Consider the following 24,512-nt stretch of genomic DNA (forward strand, 5'->3'; position numbering starts at 1 on the left):
ACAATTAGCATGCATTAAAATCAAATTAATTAGTTGCTGGTGGGAGCTGTAGATTATGCACCTATCATAAAAACTGAAACGATTCACGGCAATGTAATAATTATTTAAGTAAATTATCTATTTTTACAGGTACTAGATATCCATCAGATTTCAGAGTTTTGCTGATTGTGACTGGGAATCATTTGGTTTGATCTATACAATTTAGGAATAGAGATGTTCTCCATAATGGTCTCAATTAGTTCTGTTAAAAAGTGATCACAAGTGAAACAAAATGTATTAGAAGGAACAGAATCTGAAATGACCAGAAAGTAAATTTCACTGGAAATCAATTTGCACAAGAGTTGTTGTTCAAATTTATACCACAAGAGTAATTGAGGCTTGCGTCAGGGAAAAGGAGGCATGGGTCAGGTAGCCGTGTTCAAGTATATTCCTGGAGGAGTGTAGAGGGTTGAGAAGCATACTTAAGAAGGAAATCAGGAGGACAAAATGGGGACATATGATGGCTCTAGTAGATCCGATTAAGGAGAATCCAAGAAGATTTTACCAGTATATTAAAGAAAAAGGGTAACTGGAAATTAACAGGGCCCCTCAGAAACCAATGTATTCATCTATGTGTGGAGCTATAGGAAGATGTGTAGGAACTCAATTAATATTTTTCCTATGAGGACAGTCCGTATTACAGTTGAGGAGGTGCTGGACATCCTAAAACATACGATGGTAGATAACTCACCCGGCCCTGATCAGATGTATCCAAGGACACAGTGGGAAGCTAGAGAAGAAATTGCAGGAGCCCTGCCGGAGATATATGAATCATCGTTAGACATGGGTAAGGTGCTGGAAGACTGGAGGGTGACACACATTATACCTTTATTTTAGGAGAAAATGCAAAGAAAAACATAGGAATTATGGACCAGCTCATCTAACATCTGTGGTATGAAAGTTACCGGAGGGGATAGTTAGAAATAAGATATATATCCATTTCGATACTCAGCATGATTTTGGTTATGTGTGGAAGATCATGTCATATGAATTTGATTGAGTGTTTTGAGGAAGTAACCAAGATGGTTGATGAGAGCAGAGCCCTAGACATAGTCCACATGGACTTCAGCAAGGTCTTTGATCAGGTTCCTCCTCGTGGTAGGCTGTTCTGGAAGGTTAGATCACATGGGATCCATGGAGATCCAGCTAACTAGATACACAATTGGCTCATGGCAGGAAGCAGAGAGTGGTGGTGCAAAGATGTTTTTCGGACTGGAGGCCTATGACTACTGGTGCGCCTCAGTGGTCAATGTTGGCGACATTGCTGTTTGCCATTTATATAAATTATTTGGATGAGAATGTACAAGGCATGATTAGTAAGTTTGTAGATTACACTAAAATAGGTGGTATCGTAGATAGTGAAGATGATGATGAAGAATTATAGTGGGATCTTGACCAGGTGGGCAAGTGAGCCATGGAATGGCTAATGGGGTTTAAAAAAGATAAGAGCAAAGTGTTCCATGTTGGGAAGTCAAACCAGGGCAGGACTTACACAGTGAAGGGTATGGCCCTGGTGAGTGTTGTAGAACAGAGTGAACCAGAAGTACAAGTACATTGTTATTCCTTGGACTGCGGGAGGCGAAAAGACAATGTGTATCCATCCTGTCTATTCCCCCATAAAATCATGGGGGAATAGACAGGATGGATACACATTGTCTTTTCGCCACGGTAGGTGAATTAAGAACTACAAGGTGAGAGGGGAAAGACTTATTAGGAAACCTGAGAGGTAACTTTTTTCACACAAAGGATGGTGGGTATATGGAATGAGCTGCCAGAGGAAGTAATTGACGCAGCTCCAATAAAAACATTAAAAAGTAATTTGGACAGGTACATGGATAGGAAAGGTTTAGAAGGATATTGACCAAACGTGGGGAAATGGGACTAACATAGATGGGGTTCTTGGTCCAGATGAATCAGTTGGTGCTGAAGGGCCTTTTTCTGTGCTAAATGACACTGTGCTAAATGATTTTATATGACTTGCTAATTTATATAAGCTGTTCCATGAAAAGCTACGTAGGTGAAAATATCTGATAGCCTTTCTCAACAATTCCAATCAACAGGTGAATAAACACGCCTACACTCACCTGATTTTTATGAACAGCGGCTTGCTCCCGAAGACTACGAATGATCTCCTCACACTGGGCAATGTGTACTCTGTGTGCGGACAGATCTTCTTGTGTAACCTGCAGTTGTTGGGTCAAATGTTCAATTGCATCCTCACAGTTCTCCACTTGCCTGCACTTGGTTTCATATTGATGCTTCACTGTAAGCATCTCATTTCGTAGCTGGCGCTGAGTTTCATCGTGACCACAAAGCTAAGGTAATGGAAGGAGAAATGAGTCAGAATTAACTATCCACCTCTCCATTAAATATCTTGAATTTAACTTTAGTAGCCAATAAATTTAATTCCTCTTTGGGATATCTGTAATAATATGCCATTTACCTCTTTCCAAAAGCTCTAGTGAGGTTACATATAGTCCAGGATTTAATAAATAAAATTCGATTTTTGTTTTAATGCATTTTCAGGGTGCGAACTTTACTGATAACGTCAACATTTATTACTCATCCTTAATTTCATTAAAGAATGTGTTGATATAACAACCTTCTAGAATCAGTGAAGTCCTGTTGAGAAAGTATTACCCCAAAGCTGTTATGCAGGGTACGACTACTGGGATTTAGATGCTGCAATGGTGTGGAAATTACAATTATTTCCACTAAGGCTGGTGTTTTGCTTTTAAGGGAACCAGGAGGTGATGTTCTGATATAACTGTTCTTCTTGTTCTTCTTGGTGGTAGAGGATGGGAGTTTGGGAGATCCTGTCAGATAATTCTTGGCAAGTAATGGCATTGTATTTTGTAGATGGACCACACTCCACCAATAATTATAGAAGAAATGAATGTTGAGATTAGTGGATCAGTGTTATTTAAGTGGTCTGCTTTGTTCTGGATGGTATCAAGTTTCTTGAATATTGGTTTAGTGGCACTTATCCAGACAGGTGGAGAATTTTAATTCCATTGACCCTTAACCTATGCCTTGCAGATTGTGGAAAATTGTTGGTGTCAGAAGGCAAGTTATTCAATACAAGACAATTGATGATAGACCTTCTCTTGCACTCCCAGTGTTTAGGTGACTGGTTCAGTTGTCCTTCTGGTCAAGAAGAAATGTGTAGGTAGATTACAAAGATGTCCATGTGCCATAGCAGTTTCCAAATATCGACCGAGGTAACAATTAATAAGGGGAGGAATTTCTGGTTTGTTATGAAGAACCTTCTTGATCAGTGCTTTCCTGGTCCAACAAGGAATGTGGTATTGGTGGACTTTGTTTTGAGAAGTGTGCCAGGCCAAGTGAGCAATTATGAGTGGGGGAAGTGCCCTAAAACAATGGTTCTAATGGGAAAAAATTGACCACTCCAAGATAAAACAGTTACTTTCAATGGGATGGGAACAGTTATAGCCCAGCCTTTCCAAAGCAAACAAGAGAGCACAACTCACCTGTTTGTTTGCACCATGTAAATCTGCCTCCAGCTGTTGCTTTGTATTTTCCAGCTCTTTCAGTTTGTTAATGCAAGATTGACATTTTTGTTTATAAAGATCCAAGTTGGCTTCAAGTGATTTGTAGTTGTGATTGGCTGTAGCCATTTGATTTTCAGAATCAAATTTCTGCTGTCTAAGCTGAGCCATTTCCAGTTCTTGTTTGTGCACAATGTCTTCAAACTGGGATATCTGAAAAAGATCCACTTGTGGATGTCAGTTTGTTGAAAAAGGGTAGAGATATAAACTGGTTACAACTGGAATGATTCGAGACAATGATGGAATTAGCTCTCTGAAACATGACCAAATATTAATTGGTTATTTTCCAATAAACAATATTATTTCCAATATTATTTTGCATATAATATTCCCAATATTATAATCTTTGGTTAATCAGTATAATATTTTGTTTTATTTTCATAAGCCTTCAATGACGTTACATTAAACATAGAATAGGACTAGGTTAGATTCATAGGGGAGGACTTAAACAAAGTCCTTGAGACCTCCCAGGAAATTTCCTAATACAGAAAGCCCACCTGATTGAAAAACTGTAAATGTAAGATATATTAGAAGTGTGTGAGATTATGTTTGTAGAATAGGGGGGGGGGGGGGGGGGGGGGGAGATACTTGACCAGATGCCTTCAAGAATTATTAATCAAGTTGATAAGTTCTAGGAAGAGAATTAGACCGTTCGGTCAATCAAGCCTACGGCCATCAAGGAGACATCGAGACCGCAGTGGTGAGGTCTCGTGACGATGGAGCTGCAGTGGTGGTGAGGCATCGCAATGGCGGGTCTCGCGGCGGCGGTGGGGTCCGGGCCTGTCAGTTGGCCCAGCGGGAGTTAAGCTGGGGTTGCCACTTTTTCTCCACGCTAGCTATGGGCCTGGGGACGCTGGTGTCGTCGGTCCGGGTCTGTCGGTTGGCCCGGCGGCAGTTGAGCTGGGGTTGCCGCTTCTCCGCACTGGCTGTGGCCCCATGCCCACAGCCAGTACGGAGAAGAAGCTGCAACCCCAGCTCAAATAGGCAGCCAAAACCCCCCCGGGTTATTCACATCCCCGCCCCCTCCCTCCCCCCCGCCCTCCCCCCCGAGTTATTCACACTCCCCCCACCGGATTATTCGCACCCGCCTCTCCCTCAAAAAGACAGCCAACAACCCCCCCCCCCGGGTTATTCACAACCCCTGCCCCGTGTTATTCACCCCCCCTCCTCGCCCCTTTCCCCACCTTGGGTTATTCACATCCCCGCCCCCTCCCCCCGCTGCCTCAAAAAGGCGGCCAACATCATTAAAGATCCTGGCCACACACTCATTTCACCATTGCCATCAGGAAGAAGGTACAGGAGCCTGAAAACGGTAACGTCCAGGTTCAGGAACAGCTTCTTCCCTATAGCCAAGCAAGCAAGAATTTCATTGTCCTATCTGGGACATATTACAATAAAATACTCTTGACTGCCGCCCCCCCCCGCTCTCGCTCACCCTCGCCCCCCCCCCACCAACTCACCGCCACCCCAACGTTGGGACAATTGATTGCCTCCATAAATACCATAATTTTTCTTGTGGGGGGTGATTGACTCCGGGGCCGCCTGTCTCTAGGGTCAGCGCAAACACTCCCCGCGTTAGTGGATGGGGCCCAACGGGTCCCAGTTGGTCTAGTTAATTATAAAACTGTTTAGAGTGGAATTGATGGATTTTAAAATAAGTTATTTAAATTTTTTTTAATTACTCAAATTCACTGGATTAAAGTTATGTGGGAGCAAGCTACTATTTCTTAATTTAGTAAACAAGCTTCCATGATTGGCAGTCAATAGGAGATTACTGCTGTGGTGCAGAATATGTTCAAAGTATTAAGTATTTACAAGCCTTCGGTAGCTAACAGGAAAGTGATAATACATTTGGAAATTTCGAACAGCCTTTGAATGAAAATATGCCTTAACGGTTGAGAACATGAAAGAGACAATCGGACTACCATTGTATAAACAGCAGAAATGAGAGAACTTGTCATAAAGAAATTGGAGCACATAATGCCCATTTTCTCCTGAAATTGGACCACAGATTTGTGGTTGCACTTGACATTTTTCTGCTGTCATTGGCATATCTATCAGCAGCACACGTTGCTCATCATGCCTTTTAACTATTCAGTTGCCAACAAACCAAGCAGCAAGCTGGCATTCCTATTTGAATAGTGCTTCACCTATGTTTTGCTCACAAACTTTGGCACAATCATTTGTTGTTTTCTGCAACTTTCTCCATATGCACCATTGTTTGCAGAGAACACTAAAGTGGGCAGTGCGTAGGAAAGAATTGCAGATGCTTGTTTAAATCGAAAGTAGACACAAAATGCTGGTGTAATTCAATGGGACAGGCAGCATCTCTGGAGAGAAGGAATGGGTGACGTTTCAGGGTCGAGACCCTTCTTCAGTGGGCAATATTGAGGAGGTTTACAAGAATGATCCCAGGAATGATTGGCTTAACATACGATGAGCATTTGACTGCACTGAGCCTGTACCAACTGGAGTTTTGAAGATTAAGGGGGATCATTGAAACTTAACGAATAGTAAAAGGCCTGGATAGAGTGAATGTAGAGAGGATGCTTCCATTAGTGGGAGAGTCTAGGACCAGAGGACTGAGTGTCAGAATAAAAGGACGTACCTTTGGAAAGGAGATGAGGAGAAATTTCTTTAGTCAGAGGAATTCATTGGAGGCCATGTCAATGGCTATTTTTAAGGTGGAGATTGGCAGATTCTTGATTAGTAAGGGTATCAGGGGTTATGGGGAGAAGGCAAGAGAATGGGGTTGAGAGGGAAAGATAGATCAACCACGATTTAATGGCAGAGTGGACTTTATGGACCAAATGGCCTAAATCCATTCCTTGAACGTAAGAACTTATGAACCAGAAATAGGGGCTTCAGCTGATCAGAAATACAGTTTTTCCTCCGTTGAAATAAAAATGATGGCAAAAAATGGTTAACAGTAATAATTTTAGAACCAAAATACTACATGCATCAGGGAAATAAACTGTATTCCACTAATAGAACTTTCTCTGCCTCACATACTCGCTACAAGATTTCAAATATTAAATACATTGTGGGCATTGCTGAAATAATGAGATTACCAAATTACAGAACAAAAAAGCAAGTCTGTGCTGTGCCGATATGATTAAAAACAATTCTTACTTCATGGAGCATCTCCTGGTGTTGCTCATGTGCATTCTGCAAATCGGAATTCAGCCTCTCAACTGTGGACTTGCACTGTTGCAGTCTGATCATCTTCTCCTGTAATTCTTTTGAAGAAGAGTCCAGTTCTTTCCGGAGTCGGGCAGATTCAAGATTATAATGGTCCATGTCACATTCATGCGCATGCTTGAGAGCTTCCAGTTCCTTCTGAAGATGAAGAATTGATTTCTCCTGACTCTGGTTCTAAGGATGGAATTGGACATTTAAATAGCAATTTTTAAAAGATATCATATTTTCTTGACCAGCTACAGAGCTTCTGTATGTAGGACATTTTTTTTCAAACAGTGGTATTCATGGTGCTGGATTGCTCTTGGTCTAAGCATACTTTATGTAAAACAATAAATATTTTTCTTAGCGGTCAACTTTCAGACAAGGAAGACATACTAAAATACATCACAAATAACATTTATACAATCATTGTTTCTAATGCACAAAGTGATTCATAACTTCTGGAAATCGTGGCTCAGTTGATAAATTTACGACCCACTACAAACACTTGAGAATATAGCTGAATCTTTGAACAGTACCGGAGTAGTACTGTGCTGTTGCTACCATACAGATAACATATTAAACGGAGGCACTTTATATCATTATAAGTGAATATGAAAGATCCCATGATTCTCTAGGAGGAACCATGTTTTTCTTTCTAAAATCTTCACTTGGAACATGAACAAGAATTCAAATTTATCAGGCTTTGGAGGGGTAGATGGGCTGACATACATATATATGCACACATCTTTATTTAGGTAAAATTGGTGGGGTCTGTATACTTGTTTGATCCACTGCCCTTGTCCCCCAAATTATATATGCATTGTGGATAGCAATGTAGGTGCATCTTTTCGGTGGTGGAGCAGGCACAAGGCACCGAATGGCCAACTCCTACTTCTAATTCTTATGTTCCGATGTAATATATTCTTGACTCATCATCGTTGTAATTTGAAAATTATGTCTTTATATTTTCATGCTTTCATCCATGTTAGAATTGTCATTTGCTAAATTGAGAAGTAAGTTCAGTTTTCCGGGCCTTCACGACTGCTCCCACTTTTTCTTTGATTCCTTCTTTGAACATTTTGACGACTCTCTGACCTGAATATTAACCTGAGCTGACATGTATTGGTACCTTGCTGTATCTTGTCATATTGCAGCCTACAGATCTTCACTGGCAATTTCACCATTTGTATATGAATTCAGATCCTTTTATTTCCAAATTCACTTACAAGATAGACGCAACCCAGTTCTACCCATTGACTCTCCTCTGGATCACAGAGCAATCCCATTCCTCCATTAAATTTCCTTGTAACCTAATGTTAGGCGCTCCCCCCCCCGGTGAATGCTATGTACTTACCTTTCTCTGTTTCTCTCCCGAGTACAGGCCTCGTGGCTGTGAGTCTGGAATCAAGGGGTTAAAGGCTCCTGTACCCGATTGGCCAAGCTGCGTCAGGTGACGGGTGACTCATCTGAAGCTTAAATACCAGAGTTTCCCAGGATTCTCTCTCTTCTTCGTAGACCCTGACTTGTGAGCAGCCTGCTGGTGCGAGCTGAGGAAGGCCTGGCCACATGGCATAGAACTTTGTGTACTTTCACTATTACTTGTTAACAAATATTTAATTGGGACGGATAAGGGCTGACCTTAGTGTTTTCGGGTATTTTGTTTCAGGGTTATATCTCTTTAGGCAGGTTTTAGAGTCTCCGGTTCGACGGCCCATTACGTGGCTGGCTGGAGCACTGTTTAATTGTTTGTTAGTCCATCCCTATCCCTGACTGGGTTGTTTGAATCAGGTTTGGGTTTTGTGTTCCATTGAATAATTAAAACTATTTTTGAACTTGAACCTGGTTTTTGAATTATGTTACGCGGCTCTGAAGTACCTGCATTCGGGAGTCGTAACAAAATGGGGGCTCGTCCTAAGCTGTGAGGATCCTAGACGTTTTTGGGGGGTTTTTTTTGGTAGGCTTCTGGCGACTGAGGAAGTCTGTGTGTGTGAGGGAATTTTTTCTTCCCTGTTTGTGGTAGCATTTGTGCCCAGAGTTTAGCTGGTGGTTTGGTGCTACATTTGATATGGAATTTAAGGTGCAAGACTTTGTTGAGGCTCCTAGTCGGGAGTTGCTTGATAGATGTACGAAGGAGCATTTAATTTTGCTGGCAGAGAACTATGACGTGCCTATTGACAAGTATTCAAAGAAACAGTCCATTAAATCGGTGTTGTGGGCTGCGTTGGTGGAGGGTGGGGTTTTGCCTGGCTGTGCAGACAGTCCACCACCTTCTGTTCAGCCTGGTCAGGACATGGAGGCAGTCATTAGTTTGAAGGAGTTAGAGCTGGCAATGCCTTTGGAGGAAACCAAGAAGGCAGAGATTAGGCTGCGGGAGAAGGAATTGGATGCCTCCCGGGTTTCTTCTAGGGAACGGGAGTTTGATATGAGCAAGAACATCCGCCTGGTTCCCCCGTTTAGTGAGAAGGATGTGGACAAGTTTTTCACCATGTTTGAACGGGTGGCTTTGTCCTTGAAGTGGCCTAGGGACGTGTGGACCTTGCTATTCAATGTGTCCTTGTGGGTAAAGCACGGGAGGTGTACTCGTCTTTGTCTGTTGAAAGCAGTCTGGACTATGAGTGTGTGAAGTCTACAGTATTAAGGGCTTATGAATTAGTTCCAGAGGCGTACCGGCAGAAATTCCGGCACTTTAGGAAGTTTGATAGTCAGACTTATGTGGAGTTTGCTAGGGAGAAGGAGGCACTTTTTAACAGGTGGTGCGCTTCTCAAGGAGTGAATGATATTGGGCAACTGCGGGCCTTGATGATTATGGAAGACTTTAAGAACTGTCTCCCTGAGAGGGTTACTACTTACCTTAATGAGCAGAAGGTGAATGAGGTGTCTAAGGCCGCGGTGTTGGCAAATGAGTATGTATTGACTCATAAGACTGATTTTGTTGGGCGATCCTATAGTTTTGGTGCATGGCCGGTTGATCGTGGTGGTGTCGCCGGTGGCAGTGTCAAAGGTGTTTCTGTGCCTGCAAGTGGCAGCACGTTGATACAGGGGGAGGTCCGAGCTGATAAGGTTGACGGAAATTTGAGGACTAAGGAAGGTCCTGTGTGCTACTATTGTAGAGGGAAAGGGCACATGTTAAAGTCGTGTCCCGTTCTGAAGCAGAAAAATGCAAAGCCTATGGCTTTGGTGGGTACACAGAAGGCACCTGTGGTACCTGAGGTGCCTGAATCTGATGAGTGTAGGAATTATTCTGCGTTCATCATGAATGGTTTTGTTTCTCTGGAGAATGGGGGTGATAGAGTTCCAGTATCCATCTTGCATGATACTGGTGCTACTCAGTCCTTTATATTGGATAGTGTACTGCCGTTTTCTGGGGAATCATCGGTTGGGTAAGTGTCCCTGTGGTAGGATTCGGGATGGATGGCATGGTAGTGCCTTTGCATACTGTGAGTCTCGAGTCCGAGTTGGTTTCAGGCCGGGTAACTGTTGGGTTACGGCCGTGTTTTCCCGTTGGGGGAGTTTCTGTGATTTGGGGAATGACTTGGCAGGAGGTAGAGTTTTAGTTACTCCTGAGGTGACGGCTGTTCCGATGGTGCAGAGTCCTGATAGATTGGCTATGCAGCATCCGAGGGTCTTCGCAGCTTGTGCTGTCACGAGGGCTATGGCTAAGAGCCAGGCGAAGTTTGGGGATGTAGTGGACCTGAGTGAGAGCATTTTTGGGGGATCAGGATGATAGATCCTGTGTTGTGAAGGGTGTTTCTACATCTCAAGATGGGGTAGTGTCTGGAAATGTGCTGGTGTCACTGTCACAGTGACCGGCTGGTTGAGGAGCAAAAGAGTGATCCAGGTTTATCTGATCTGTTCGACTGCGCGGTGCCTGAGGGGGATATGGATTCCACAGCAAAGGGGTATTTTCTAAGGGAGGGCTTACTGATGCGAAAGTGGTCTCCCTTGGATATATCTGGGCATAATGATTGGAGCGTGGTTGATCAGATTGTGATACCTCGTCGGTATAGGGACGAGATACTCTGTTTGGCTCATGATGGTCCTCTGGGTGGACATTTGGGGGTCAATAAGACGTATGACCGTATCTTACGGAATTTATTTTGGCCAGGGTTGAAAAAGGACGTGAAACAGCAGTGCAGGTGTTGTCACATTTGCCAGGTGGCAGGAAAGCCGAACCAATCGATTGTTCCTGCGCCTTTATATCCAATCCCTGTGGTCGGTGAGCCGTTTGAGCGGATTCTAGTTGATTGTGTGGGTCCTCTACCTCGGACAAGGGTGGGCAATAAGTTTTTATTGACAATTATGTGTGCGTCTACCCGCTTTCTGGAGGTGGTCCCTTTGCGTAGAATTACTGCCCCTACCATTGTGAAGTCTCTCACTAAGTTTTTTTCGTTGTTCGGTTTGCACAAGGTTGTGCAGAGTGACCAAGGTTCCAACTTCATGTCGAAGGTTTTTGGTCAGGTAATGAAGTTGTTAGATATTAAGCATTGTTACTCCAGTGCGTATCATCCTGAGAGCCAGGGGGCTCTCGAGAGGTTTCACCAGACTTTGAAATCTATGTTGAGGACTTACTGCCTGGAGTTTAAAAAAGACTGGGATGAGGGGGTTCATCTAGTTATGTTTGCGGTGCGTGAGGTCGTGCAGGAGTCTTTAGGGTTCAGTCCTGCTGACCTGGTGTTCGCGCATACTGTACGTGGTCCGTTGAGGGTCCTGAAGGAGAAATGGTTGCAGGAGGATACAAAACGTAGTATTTTAGACCACGTCTGTACTTTTCGCTCTAGACTGAGGAGGGCATGCGAACTGGCAATGGGTAATCTTGCTTCTGCTCAGTCTAGGATGAAGGACTGGTTCGACAGGAAGGCTACTAGTAGGAATTTTTCTCCAGGTGACAAGGTCCTGGTGTTGTTGCCTATTCCTGGTTCCAGTCTGCAGGCTCGGTATAGCGGTCCCTATCAGGTGGTTAAGAAGGTTGGTGAGAGGGATTACGTTATTGGTACCCCTGATCGGAGGCGTAAGACTCAGCTCTGTCATGTCAACATGCTGAAGCAGTACCATGAGCAGGAGCCTTTGGAGGTTGATGGGGAGGAGCTGTGTCCTTCGGTTTCGTCTACGCCTGTTTTGGCTGCATTGGTGCTGCCCCCTGACACGGGTGGTGATGTGGGTGAGGCACAGTTGTCTGTGGCAGTGATGCAGGGAAAGCTGTGTAACTCTGAGGCTTTGGAGTCGCTTCCCTTGCGGTTGTCTCATTTGACTGGAAGTCAGCGGGGTGACCTGCTTGCTTTGGTGGAGTCATATGGGTCACTGTTCTCGGATGTGCCTTCTCAGACGTCTGTGCTGCAGCATGACATTGACGTGGCCGGTGCTGCGCCAATTAAACAGCATCCGTATCGGTTCAACCCTGACAAGCGTCATCGTCTAAGGAGTCAGGTTGACTATATGCGGCGGCATGGCATTGCTGAACCTAGTTGTAGTCCGTGGAGTTCTCCGTGTCTACTGGCTACGAAGGCTAATGGGGAGGACAGGTTTTGCACGGACTTTCGGAAAGTGAATGGTGTAACTAAGCCGGATTGCTATCCTCTTCCACGGATGGAGGATTGCGTGGATCGTGTGGGAAGTGCATCTTTTGTGTCTAAATTGGACTTGTTAAAAGGCTATTGGCAAGTCCCTTTAACTAGGCGGGCGAGGGAGATCTCTGCGTTCGTTACGCCTAATGACTTTCTTCAGTACACGGTCGTGGATCGAACACATCGGTCATCTGAAGGAGGTATTTCATCGTCTAGCAGAGGCAAACCTAACGATCAATCTGGGGAAGTAGTATGAAGAATAAGAACCGGCGGTTAATGAGCTGGAGTTTGCAGCTGCAAGACTACAACCTGGAGGTCAGGCATATCTGTGGCAAGGATAATGTCTTGGCTGACGCCTTGTCGCGCCAGTAGTGTTTTAGCTCCTGAATAGTTTCTGGGATTTGGTGGTGTTTTTTTCTCTCTTCTTCCGAAACTTATTCAGTATCTTTGGGTGGGGGTGTTAGGCGCTCCCCCTCCGGTGAATGCTATGTACTTACCTTTCTCTGTTTCTCTCCCGAGTACAGGCCTCGTGGCTGTGAGTCTGGAATCAAGGGGTTAAAGGCTCCTGTACCCGATTGGCCAAGCTGCGTCAGGTGACGGGTGACTCATCTGAAGCTTAAATACTAGAGTTTCCCAGGATTCTCTCTTCTTCGTAGACCCTGACTTGTGAGCAGCCTGCTGGTGTGAGCTGAGGAAGGCCTGGCCACATGGCATAGAACTTTGTGTACTTTCACCATTACTTGTTAACAAATATTGAATTGGGACGGATTAAAATTAAAAACAGAAGATATACAAACAAAAACTATTCAAGTCTGGAACGATGACTCTGTCGATGCATTAAGGGGCTGCATGGAGATCACTGACTGGGAAATATTTTTCCAAAGTTGTGAGGGAGACCTAAATCTGCTGACAGACTATCTCCTCCTATTTGTCATTCTGTGTGGACGCTGTTATACCAACAAAACAGGTCAAGCTGTACCCTAATAACAAGCCTTGGGTTACCAAGGACCTGAAGCAGTGTCTTAACAACAAAAAAGTGGCATTCCTACAGGGAGACAAACACAGAGTAAAACAGTATAATAGTGAGTTGAGAAGGAAGACCAGGCTGGCCAAACTCCACTACAAAAACAAAGTGGAGGAAAAATTCACCACTGGCAATGCAAGGGAGGCATGGCAGGGACTTAACACCATGATGGGCAGAGCCCAGAAACCGGCCCTGATCCAATGCTCTGACCCCGCCACCTTTGCTGAGCAACTCAACTTCTATTACAGCAGGTTTGACAGGACACACCCCCAGAATGACTGGACCCTCACCAGCAGTTCATCAATCACAGTGGATAAAAGGAAGGTTACATCTATACTGGGCCGCATCAACCCTCACAAAGCTTCTGGCCCGGACAGGCTCAGGGGCAAGGTGCTGAGGGAATGCTCAGTTCAGCTGGGTGATGACATCACTCAGCTATTCCAGCATCTCCTTGACTCCAGATGTGGAAGGAGTCCACACTTATACCGGTGCCGAAGAAATCTAACGCCAGGGAGATGAAGGACTTCAGACCGGTGGCACTCACATCCATTCTTTCCAAGTGTATGGAGAGGGTGGTAAGTGATCACCTCACTGCTATGGTGGTGGACAGGCTTGACCCACTGCAGTTTGCCTATAAGGCAAGGCGTGGGGTGGAGGATGCCCGTTTGACTCTCCTGGACACAGTTAGCAGACAGCTGGACTCCCCACACCCCCACACACGGATTTTATTTATGGACTTTTCTTCCGCTTTTAACACGGTCACCCTCTGCAACCGCCTTCTGGATCTACAAGTCAACCCATCACTTATCCTGTGGATAAAAGACTTCCTGCAGGACCGGCCTCAGCATGTGGTGGTAAATGGTTTTAAATCCAAGAACGTGATTTTAAACACTGGTGTTCCCCAGGGTTGTGTTTTATCACCGATTTTATTTTCCATCTACACAAACAACATAACAAACAATAACAGTGACATTTCCCTTTTTAAGTATGCAGACGATATGGCCCTGGTGGCCCACATCAAGGATCACACTTCTCTGGCTGCCTACTATCAGCAGGTCAACACCCTGATGCTGTGGATCAAAGAGAGCTCTCTGGAGCTTAACATCTCCAAGACCAAGGAGCTGTGTTGTGGGGGGAGGCGAACATCTTCCCCCCAACCTCTCTTTGAACCTCTGAGGCTGAATGGGCATACAGTTGAGCAGGTAGAGGCCTTTAGATACCTGGGCACAGAGATTGACACCCGCCTGTCCTTCTCCCAGCACACAGACTCTGTGTACAAGAAGGCACAGCAACGCCTGTTCCTGCTGAGGAAACTCAGGAGCTTTGATGTCAGACAGGACATTTTAACAGCTGTCTATAAATCACTTATAGAATCTGTACTCACCTTTAACATCACATCCTGGTTCACCCTCACCTCTGTCAAAGACAAATCAAAGCTTTCCCAGATCATCAATCAAGCAAGCAAAATAACTGGCAAAACTCAAAATCAATTATCAGTACTCCACACCCAGGCAGTTAAAAGGAAAGCCAACCTCATTACACAGGATCCCACCCACCCCCTGCACAAGTCCTTCCAACTTCTGCCATCAGGCCGCCGATATAAAGTCCCCCTATCCAAGAAAAACATCCACAAAAACTCATACATACCCATTGCCATAAACAGCTTAAATAAAAAATGAACAAGGGACAAATTAACCCTGACGCACTGTCACTTTACACGTATCCACAACTTTTATCTTGTCTATTTTTATAGTTTCTAATCTTTATACTTGCTTTTAAGATCTATACACACTGTGTGTGCTCACAGAAATCTGTGTTGTATGACTGCTTATCAGTACATTGTCCTGGTTGTATGTTGAGCCACGTCAAAGAAGATTTTCTGTTACGACAGACAATAAAGTTTTCTGAATCTGAATAAGGGCTGACCTTAGTGTTTTCGGGTATTTTGTTTCAGGGTTATATCTCTTTAGGCAGGTTTTAGAGTCTCCGGTTCGACAGCCCATTACGTGGCTGGCTGGAGCACTGTTTAATTGTTTGTTAGTCCATCCCTATCCCTGACTGGGTTGTTTGAATCAGGTTTGGGTTTTGTGTTCCATTGAATAATTAAAACTAATTTTGAACTTGAACCTGGTTTTTGAATTATGTTACGCGGCTCTGAAGTACCTGCATTCGGGAGTCGTAACACCTAATCTCCCCACAATCTCATCAACTCATCTCAGATTCTGCCATTCACCTACACACAGGCATAATTTTCAGTGGCTGACTTAAGGGCCTGTCCCACTTTCCCGAGTTATTCACGAATTCTCCTGAGCTATTCACAAATTCTCCCGAGTTTTCAAACTCGCAGAATGTTCGTAACAAGTCCGTAGGAGTCCGTGGATATATCGTAGAGGCTCTTTATGCCAGCCGTAGGCACTCGGGGCATCAGGCAAGTCGGGACGTTTTTTCAGCATGATGAAAAATGTCCACGAGTAAAAAAATAGCCCCTAGTACCTACGGCTGGCATAACGAGCCGCTACAATATATCCACGGACTCCTACGGACTCGTTACAATACAATACAATACCTTTTATTATCATTTGAACCTCACATGAGGTTCAAACGAAATTTGGTTTCTGCAGCCATACAAAAAAAGAACCAAGACACACACCAACACAATTCAATTCACATAAACATCCATCACAGTGAGTCCTCCTCACTGTGATGGAAGGCAAAACTTAAACATATCTCTCCCCTGCACTCCCCTCTCCCCCCCCATGTCAGAGTCAAAGACAGAGTCAAAGCCCCCAGCGGGCGATGTTAAATGTCCCGCAGCCATTAAAGCCACGCCGGGCGATGCAAGGCCACGCACCGGGTCTTGGTGATGGAGCCCCGGCGGGCTCTTGGTGTTGGAGCCCCGGCGGGCGCTCACAAAGTCCCGCGGCCATTCCAAGCCGCACGGGGCGGGTGATGTAAGGCCCCGCTCCAGGTAATCTTCAACCCCGCAACTCGGGCGGGAGAAGTCGCCGCTGCGGAAGCCCCGAAAAGCGGTCTCCAACCAGGGACCCGCGGGCTCCCGGCATTACCGTCCACAGACCTGCGGTAGGAGCTTCCGAATCTCCGGGTGTCGGGTCACAGCAGCGCTCCACCACAGCTCCACCCGCTCCGGACTCAGCCAGCTCCGTGATGGTGAGTAGATCCGCAGCTCCGCGACTGGAGCCCCAGGTCATTCCTGTTGCAGGCCGCTCCACGTTGCTGCTCCAACGACAACGGAGACCCGACAAAGAAAAGGTCGGGTCTCCCGTGCAGGGGAAAGACCTTAAAGTTCCCCCACCCCACCCCCACACACATACCCCGACAAAAAAAACAATAAAAACTAGAGAGAACAAGACAGAAAACAATAAAAAGACAGACGAACATTCTGCGAGTTTGAAAACTCGGGAACATTTGTGAATAACTCAGGAGAATTTTGAATAACTCGGGAAAGTGGGACATGCCCTTAACCTTCCAACCCACATGTTTTTGGGATGTGAGAGGAAATCAGAGCATTTGCAAGCAACTGAGGCATCCACAGGAAATTCATACTGTCACAGGGAGAAGGTGCAAACTCCACCCAGACAGTATAATTTTGGTCTCCATTCCCACCAGAGTTTTTACTATTAAAAGGGATTTAATGAAAGGTGTTTAACCTGAAACATTAACTGTTTCTTTCCCCACCAAAGCTTCCTGACCTGCTGTGTGTTTCCAGCACTATTTTGTATTTCAGGTTTCTAGCATTATTTTTTTAAATTAATTTTAATTTTTGATTTTTATTAATGCAGGATTGATTAAGAATTTTGGATGACCTTCTGGTTGGCTATCAATATGTTTTTACTGCCATTGTAGCAGTTTTTCTTTTTTTTAAACGTGTCTTTTGTAGCTTTTATATTCAACCCGATTCTCTCCTTGTAGATTCAAGCTGAAATCCATCATTTGCTCCCTTTTCCTGTTTCAATCTTGCACATCTCAGTAATTTCTTTATAAATCTTGTCTTCTGTCACCATCCCACTATTTGATGATCTACAGTATATAGCAAGTTCTATAATGGATCCATTATTATTTCTGGCACCATCTTAGTAAATCTCTCCTGCACATTATTTAGCCCTATCCGAACCTTAATGTTATGCAATGACTGGAACTGTACAAAGTACTCCTACTGTGGCCTAAAGTATGCTTTAAATGGCTCAATGCTGATAACCCTAATATTGTATCAGATAGATAGATAGATAGATAGATAGATAGATAGATAGATAGATAGATAGATAGATAGATGGAAACAGAACATCTGACCCACCGCAACTACACCAACCATCAATTACCCATTTACAATATTCATACACTAAGCTAATCCAACTTTATTCTCTCTATATAGTTATCAACCCCCCCCCCAGATTCTACCACTCACCTACACACAAGGAGCAATTTACAACGGCCGCTTGACCTACCAACCCCCACGTCTTTAAGATGTGTGAGGAAACACGGACACTGGAAAGAAACCCACGCGGTCACAGGGAGAACATGCAAACACCCCACAAACAGCATTTGAGGTCAGGATTGAATCCGGGTCTCTGGTGCTGGAGGCAGAGGCTCTACAATCTGTACCATTGTGCTGTCCACTACGCCATTCTGCCCGCTCAACAGCTTCTTCCCCTCTGTTATCAGACTTCTGGATGGTCCTTCCATAAGCTAGGGTACAGTCTGATTAACACCGTTTCTCTTTCCACAGAGGCTTCTGACCTGCTCAGTCTTGTCAGCAATTTCAGTTTTTATTTCAGATTTCCAGTATTTGCAGTGTTTATTTTGATTTTCATAACTCATTTATTTCTGTTGGAATAACACATGGGCTTCTTTAGATGGGGTAGACATTGTGGACATTGGACTTTTTCTCTGGAACTGGTGCGCGACAATGCTGTGAACTATATTCTGCACTGTGTATCTTTCCCTTTGCTCTATCTATTGCACTTGAGTTTGGCTTGATTGCATTTATGTATACTATTTTCTGATTTGATTGCATAACATGAAAAACAAAGCTTTTCACTGTACCTCAGAACATGTGAATAATAAACCTACACCAATGCATGGACACGTGGAGCTCTGCCGGTAACCAGTGACAGATCTCTGAAAGCACAGAGAAGAAATTCTAGTTGTTTGGATGTGTAAGAAGGAACTGCAGATACTGGTTTAAACTGAAGATAGACTCAAAATGCTGGAGTAACTCAGCGGGACAGTCAGCATCTCCGGAGAGAAGGAATGGGTGACGTTTCGGTTCGAGACCCTTCTTTAGACTGAGAGTCAGGGAGGGGGAGATACAGAGATAAGGAAGTGTAAGGTGTGAGAACGAGACATCAAAGGCAATGGATATCAAGGAAAATGTAGAATAGATAATTGTTAGCTAGGAGAAGGTAACACCAAAGCAAACAGAGTTAAAATGTAATCGGGGGAAAGTCAGACTAGTCGGAGAACTGGGAAGCGGGAGGGATGAAGAGAGAAGGAAAGCAGGGGTTAATTATGGTTAGAGAAGTCAATGTTCATACTGATGGGGTGTAACCTGCCCAAGCCAAATATGAGGTGCTGTTCTTCTTATTTGCGCGTAGCCTCACTCTGACAATGGAGGAGGCTCAGGACAGAAAGGTCAGTGTGGGAATGCGAGGGGGAGTTAAAGTCATTTAGCAACCGGGTGATCAGGTATAATTAGGCGGACTGAGCGGAGGAGTTCAGCGAAACAATCGCCGAGCTGGCGCTTGGTCTCACTGATATATAGGAATCAACACCTGGAAGAGCAGATATAGAAGATGAGGTTGGAGGAGTTGCAAGTGAACCTCTGCCTGAAAAGACTGTTGGGGCCCTTGGACAGAGTCAAGGGAGGAGGTATAGGGGCTGGTGTTGCATCAAAGGTCCACCCCCCTTTGATGCCTTGTTCTCTCCTTATCTCCGTATCTCCTCCTCCCGACTCAGTCTGAAGATGGGTCTTGACTCGAAACGTCACCCATTCCTTCTCTCCGGAGATGCAGACTGCCCCACTGAGTTACTCCAGGATTTGGTGTCTATTCTTGGTCTTTGGATCTGTGTTCTTCTGATAGGTCAAGATAGGAGTTTGGTGGATGCCCAAGAGACCAAGCCTTCACCTCCAAAATCGTCAGAACATTCCCAGATTGTTGGAATTCTAAACTTCTGCCTCCAACAAGCTCTACACCCACTCACAGCCTAATAGACCTGCAACTGATTGGCGATTCATTTGAACAGCACATATCATGGGCTGGTACTGCAGTTTAGACCTAGCAACTTGAGCGTCGACCACATTGCATGACAAGTGCAATAACATGACATTGCATGACATGGCATCATGTGTTCATTGACAAGGACTGATGTCATCCAATCATAGCGTGTGCTTTGCGCCCATGTGCAACATGCACAGACAGACCAGGGCAAATCCCATTTCAGTACAGTGCATAGAGCCTGTAACCAATTTTATGTTACATTTCAATTGTAATATAAAGTGCATTCCATGGCAATTGAATTTTTGACCATTATTTTCCGAGAGTAGGTGAACAATCACAATAAAATAATTTATTTAAAATTTCCTGAGAAAAACCTTGTAAAATTTACTTGTTTAGAATAAATAATGCTGTAGTTATGAAGAGACAATGCAATAGGGAATGAATAAATTCAAAATCCATTTGGTTGCATATGACAGATATTGCTGTTGCATATAGTGCAGTGTTCATAATTAACATCTGGGTACTGAAATTAGTTTGCTACTTTTCAACATCTATAACCCCTTTAGCTAATAGTAGAAAATATATTTTAATTTGCAATTGGTGAATTATAAGCATACACATATATACTATTACCAGAGCCACCATTAATTAATAATATTAGAAACAACAATTTATTTGGAATGGGGGAATGTAACCTTCTCAGATTAATTAAATAAATGGTAGCCAAACCCTCATGCCAGGAGATTAATTATGAATATCTGATTTGTAGTTTAGGCTATCGTGAAAAATGACAACATTCTAAATGAATTCTCCTACACCAGCAAAGTTGAAATAAATGGAGATGAAAAATACACATGGTATTCTTGCCTCCTTATCTTTTCATAATTTGATCACATCTGATAATACTTTCAGCAAAGTATTAATGGGTCCCACGGCAGATCACTTGTATTTAAAGGATTTGGAGGATTCTACAATAAATGTTATTCTTCAAGGCTGTACAAAATATTATAACTGCGCCCTCACCACTGGAAACACAGTACTCTGATTTTTTTCTTTAAAGGGATCCTGAAAATGATGGATATGAGATGAACTATGGAATGCACTCAACACCTGAGATGCATGAATACCTGAGACAGTAAAGCATTTATTTTTTCCAGGGCAGTGGGAAATATAACATCAAGGTTGTTGACAACAGATAGGTCAGAAGACGCAGGTGAGTTATTAATTCTGTAACCATCAGCCAAAACAGCCGTTCTTTTGCTGTTGAAGTCTGAGAAAGCTAGTAGTACTTGTCACTCCTGGTAGTTGAAATTATCTAGTGACCACCAAGACCTTAACATCGGCCATTTGAAATGAGTGACACCAAAAGTGGTGAACTTCTCAGTTATTGCATTCTCACTGAATAATTAAATAAAAATATATATACAACAGCGCTTTGAAATACCTTCACTTGTTTTGTGCATTTCAGACTTGCTAGTTTAGTTTATGTTTTACATCACTTCTTTGTCTTCATTTTTATTTGATCATCAAAGTAGAATGTATACTAAGGGAATTCAAATCAATCAATCAAAGAAAGGAAGAGAGACATAAGAAATGAAACAATCTGGCTACATCAGACAGATATAAAGGTGTCACTGAAAAGCGATTTATTCCGGATATCAAGCTGAAATTTAAGCCAGCAGAAAATATTGCTTCTAGTGTACAAGGTAGATTTACGCTTGGCAGATACGTGCTTCATTCCACAGGGTCGCAGGGATATTAGAATATGGGTTACCATCCACCATTAACCACACAAAACACTCGTCAGAACCTCCTCCAAACATCGGGGAAATTTACCTTTGAAATGCCAAACCGCCGTGGGTTCAGCAGTATCTTCAGATGCCTGATGTTGTGATCCCAGGCCTCTAATCCCCAAGTCGCTATCTGCTCCATTTTAGAGCAAACACACCCTGCCTTTGCCACATCACCACTTCCCCACAACAAAGGAGAACATCTCCCTTCTCACTAATAAGGCTGTTGTAAAAACCCAACCTTTTGACAAATTTTTGATTACCCTTTTGTCTTCTGGGTCAATGCCCAGCTTGCATGACGTGTCTTTTTCAACACACTTTTCTATTACACATACAACATGACGACAAACTGTGACTGTCACCATATATTTTTTAAGCATTCCTAACCATAATGATATTCAGGAGAGTATGAGGGTAATCACTTCCTTAAAACTTGATGCCTCAATTTCCTCCTATAAATATTCCTTAAAACCTTCCTCCTCTATGCCCTAATATGTGGCTCACTGTTGCATTTTCTTTGTAAATGTCGTGCTGAAATACACAGAATATTTTAGTCCGTTAAGAGTGCTATGTAAATACAAGTTATAGTCATGTGGAATTTTCTTCTCCATACAATGTTTGAAGTCAGTGGAGTTAACTTGCATTGACATTTTAAAGTTGAAAGTCACAACTTTATTCTTGACATTGCTCTTCATCAGCAGCTTTTCATTATCTATATTTGAATAACTAATCTTCTTCCCATAAAGATATATAGTTTTTTCTCAGTTTAATTTTCATCTGATCTATACGTCCTGTCACAATTGGTTTATCTAACCTTTATTCGTGCAAAGACTCTGCCAATTAACTCAAGCAGTCTTTATGTATTCCTCTTGAATCATTATCCATGTCTATACTGTTAATCCACATGAACTACATATCTGGCAAAATATGTCAAATGGCAAACTATTTGAGAAATAATTTCTTTCATGTGAAAACACATAAAGTATTTACATATGGGTATGAGAATATAGAATATAAAAATAGTCAAAAATTAGGCTATACTTAATATTGATAATGCATTTCCCTTCATCCTTGATATGTTTGATGTTATAATATGTTGAATATTATCATTAATATTTCACAAAGCACTGCAGAGAATTTTCAAAAGATGAAAGTAGGGTGGCTGGATATAATATATTTATTTTTAAAAGAAGCATTGATTTTGGAGACTGATCGGCATTGTGAGCTATAAAACAATAGAATGTAAGGACCAAAAACAAATGTGTGTAAATCTGCAAAGATAATGAAAATTAAGGAAATATTAGACAACTAAATCCACTAAGCCTGCACTCTTGCATACTTGTCAAGCTCCAATTTCTCAAGCTAACTAATCTGAAAACACCCTTTGGCAAATTAAAATGAGCCAGAAGTATGAACATGTTCGTATGATAGTCTGCTTTTTTGCCCCTTGATTAATTTTGAATGGAGCTCAAACATTATTTGCATATAATTTTAGTGTGTCAGACGTTGACATGGAACCCTTTCATCAACCAACCTTGTCAAACAGGGAATTCTGAATCTCATTTAGATTCTAATATAATTTTCAGGATGCAGTGTAGAGAAAACGCCTAAGATAAACCACTTCATCAATCAAAATTAAGAAACACTTTTCCAGAATACTGCTGGTCAATCAGAATTTCAATATTCCTGGACGATTAAACATACCTGCTTTCTAAGCTAGAGGAAAGAAAGCAAATGTCCAAATAATTTGCTAGCAATTCATATATTACTGCATCACCTTTCTGACTAACCTCAACCTTGTTGCCTTTTTTCAGATTGTTGGCGTACTGGTTATCATTCTGTACAGGACTGCATGCCTGATTACCTGTAAAATGGCTTACCACAATCTCTTTCCAAATGAAGCAGAAAGAAATCATTAAAAATTAATGTCATGCTGGTTGCTTCAATACAAGACAAAAGTTCATGTAAATCATTTTGAAATATCACATAATTTTCAGTGTATAAGGATGACAGATATGGATACACTTTATTATAATTTTAATTGTCATAATTTTAAATGATAAAAAAGGTCAGAGGAAAGGTACCAAATACTGACATTTCTAAAGTGTAACATTGAAAATTAACCCTTTAGATGCTGTATGTCCTCTTTCTAACGTTGGCGTTAGTTGGCGCCGACCTGTAGGGGGTATGGCTGCCTAGCCTGCAGCTGTCTGTTTTTCATTTCTTTTTTCTTATTTTAGTTAGTTTAGTGTTTTGTTTTTAAGGAGTTCTAGCTTTTTTATGTATGGGGGAGGGGGGGAGGGGGGAAGGGGGAAACAAATTTTCAGGGTCCCTACCTGGTCGGAGATGCAGCTTTTCTCCGGGCTGCACTTTCGACCCGTCCTCGCGGCCTACCAGCGGGCCTGGAGCGACATTTCCTGAGGGGACCGCCCGGAGCCTCGGCATCGGCGGCATCGGCGGCGGCTGCGGAGCTGCGGGTCCGAGGAGCGAGGGGACCGCCCGGAGCCTCGGCATCGGCGGCACCGGCATCGGCGGCTGCGGAGCTGCGGGTCTGAGGACGGCAGTGCAGCGCTGGAGCGCCATTGCGGGGCGGGCGGTGCCTTGCCTGGGTCGCCGCGCTGGAACTCCGGTGAGCTGGGACCGGCGTTAAAAACATCGCGTAGCTGCGGGCGGCGGCGCTGAAACTTTACATCGGGAGCCTGGGATCTCGCGACGAGATCGCCAGTTGAGCTCCATTCGGCGCGGCCTTGTCGGCTCCGGAAGCCACGGTCTCGAGTAGGGAGGCGGCCGTTCCAGGGTTCCCATGCCGCTGAGAGGACTCTCCCGACGCCGGAACATCATCACCCGGCGAGGACGGCCTGGAACATCGGGCCTCCGTAGAGGCAACTGTGGAGGCCTCAATAGGCCCGACTATGGGTGGACATTGGGGATGGGACTGGACTTTGTGCCTTCCCCCATAATGGGAACCATTGTGGGGGGATGTTTTTATGTTAAAGCTATTTATTATTGTTATGTTTGTATTCTTTTTTATGTGCTGCATTGGCAAAAAGAATTTCACTACATCTAGGTGTATGTGACAATAAATCAACCTTTGGCCTTAACATTGTATC

The 24,512-nt window shown here is 43.5% G+C and overlaps 1 protein-coding gene across 3 annotated transcripts in view; it reads right to left on the reverse strand.

Moving 5' to 3' along the window:
- Positions 1 to 24,512, reverse strand: part of pmfbp1 (polyamine modulated factor 1 binding protein 1) — a 578,164-nt gene that overhangs the window by 147,399 nt on the left and 406,253 nt on the right. For all 3 annotated transcript variants that reach the window (XM_033035745.1, XM_033035744.1, XM_033035743.1), the window contains 3 exons: positions 6,741 to 6,983; positions 3,531 to 3,761; positions 2,124 to 2,354 (listed from right to left, as the gene is read on the reverse strand). In XM_033035745.1, coding sequence (XP_032891636.1) covers positions 2,124 to 2,354; positions 3,531 to 3,761; positions 6,741 to 6,983 — 705 coding nt within the window. The remainder of the gene's footprint in view (positions 1 to 2,123; positions 2,355 to 3,530; positions 3,762 to 6,740; positions 6,984 to 24,512) is intronic.

Source organism: Amblyraja radiata, chromosome 17, assembly GCF_010909765.2.
Source record: "Amblyraja radiata isolate CabotCenter1 chromosome 17, sAmbRad1.1.pri, whole genome shotgun sequence".
Taxonomy (NCBI): domain Eukaryota; kingdom Metazoa; phylum Chordata; class Chondrichthyes; order Rajiformes; family Rajidae; genus Amblyraja; species Amblyraja radiata.